Source organism: Orycteropus afer, unplaced genomic scaffold (assembly GCF_000298275.1).
Source record: "Orycteropus afer afer isolate SDZICR_OR568_19922 unplaced genomic scaffold, OryAfe1.0 scaffold01924, whole genome shotgun sequence".
NCBI classification, from domain to species: Eukaryota; Metazoa; Chordata; class Mammalia; order Tubulidentata; family Orycteropodidae; genus Orycteropus; species Orycteropus afer.
In genome coordinates, this window is record NW_006923511.1 from 41,338 (window position 1) to 42,945 (window position 1,608).

Consider the following 1,608-nt stretch of genomic DNA (forward strand, 5'->3'; position numbering starts at 1 on the left):
TTAACACAATATTTGCTTGGGCTTCAGGGCACAACAAGCAGATGTTCTGAGATAGATTAGAAAAAGGAACAGTGGGGTATGTCCTCCATGTTGAAGAACAAACTCCTCTTATGAACAAAGTTCTATTGTCTAAAAGAGAGAAAGGAAGAAGGTCCTCGTTCAACATGAGGACTCAGATTCTCAGACCTTCATCTTTGATTGAAAGTGGCATGGACTTGAGAGACAGCTCTGAGTAAACCCACACTCTCAGACCTGAGTTCCCTCCTCAGCAGAAAGAAGTGGACTGCAGCCACATGGTGCTAGGGTCCACCTGGAAGGTCTATTGGAAGGTACCATCTGGGAGGTCTGTGTCCTCACAACCCTCCTTAAAGAGACACAAATACATTCTAACCTGGACATATTCTGGATTCCCCCAGAAACTGAGGTGGGGCCCCTCTGTGCTGTCTCCCTGGTCCCTCAGGTTGCAGACTCACACAGACCTTTAACCTCCCCTCCCCCAGTGTGGACTTAGAGATGCATTGGGATGGGAAGGACCTGCTTTGTGCTGTCCAGAACCAATGTCATAGTGCCAATATGTGTGCGTTGGGGGGGGGTATTAGGACCTTCTCGTGTCTCTCCCAGGAGTCTCAAGACCTGCACCCCTCCTTGTCTTGGGGTTCTAGAGTTATAAGGCCTGAGGACCTTCACATGGAGAGCAGGGCAGGGATATGCAAAACAGGACATCCATTTAAAAGCAGTCTGCCTCCATAGAGGAGACTCACTCAACACTCCTCTTGGTCCTTACTGCTTCCCCTTCCAACCTCCTTCCAAGATGGTGTCTGTCAAAATCCTTGTGCTCCTCATGGCTGTTATCCCAGGTTAGAGATGGCCTGGAGTTTGAGGCCACCTAAGGGGTGGGAGGAGAAAGCATCTGACCTCGGATCCCTGTCTCCACAGGTGTCTGTGCCCAGGTGCAGCTGGTGAAGTCTGGGGCAGAGGTGAAGAGACCTGGGGAGTCTCTGAAGATCTCCTGCAAGGCATCTGGATACAGCTTTACTGGCTACTGGATCAGCTGGGTGCGGCAGATGCCAGGAAAAGGATTGGAGTGGGTAGGAGCTATAGATCCTAGTGATTCTGACACCAGGTACAGCCCGTCCTTCCAAGGCCAAGTCACCATCTCCACAGACAACTCCATCAGCACCGCCTTCCTGCAGTGGAGCAGCCTGAAGGCCACGGACACAGCCATGTATTACTGTGCGAGAGACACAGTGAGAGAAACCACATCCCGAGAGGGACAGAAACCCTCAGCCAGCTGTGGCTGCAGAGCAGAGCCCTCAGGGGCACCTCCACTGGGACCGCCCAGCTCACCACCAGAGGGAACACTGTCTGCTGGGTCCTCAGAAGTGAGAACATGAGGAACACAGGAGCACTGGCCAATAGTGCTGACAATGACACGGGCCCCTCCTGGGGACATTGGTGCTTCTTATTGGAATGTGGGTTCTGGGGTAGCTCAGCCGGGGTTCTCTAGATTGTCTTCCCCACAAAGTTTGTTACCGGGTTGTCATGAAATATCTCCCTAATGCAGGCATGTTAATTAGTGAGACTCACACTCAATCCATTTCTGTCTTC

The 1,608-nt window shown here is 51.8% G+C and overlaps 1 gene segment (V, D, J or C); it reads left to right on the forward strand.

Moving 5' to 3' along the window:
* The first annotated feature begins 811 nt into the window (after nt 1-811).
* Nucleotides 812-1,394, forward strand: LOC103213387. The segment is given in 2 exon segments: nt 812-857; nt 937-1,394. Coding segments are annotated over 2 exon segments (504 nt in total).
* Nucleotides 1,395-1,608: the final 214 nt, after the last annotated feature.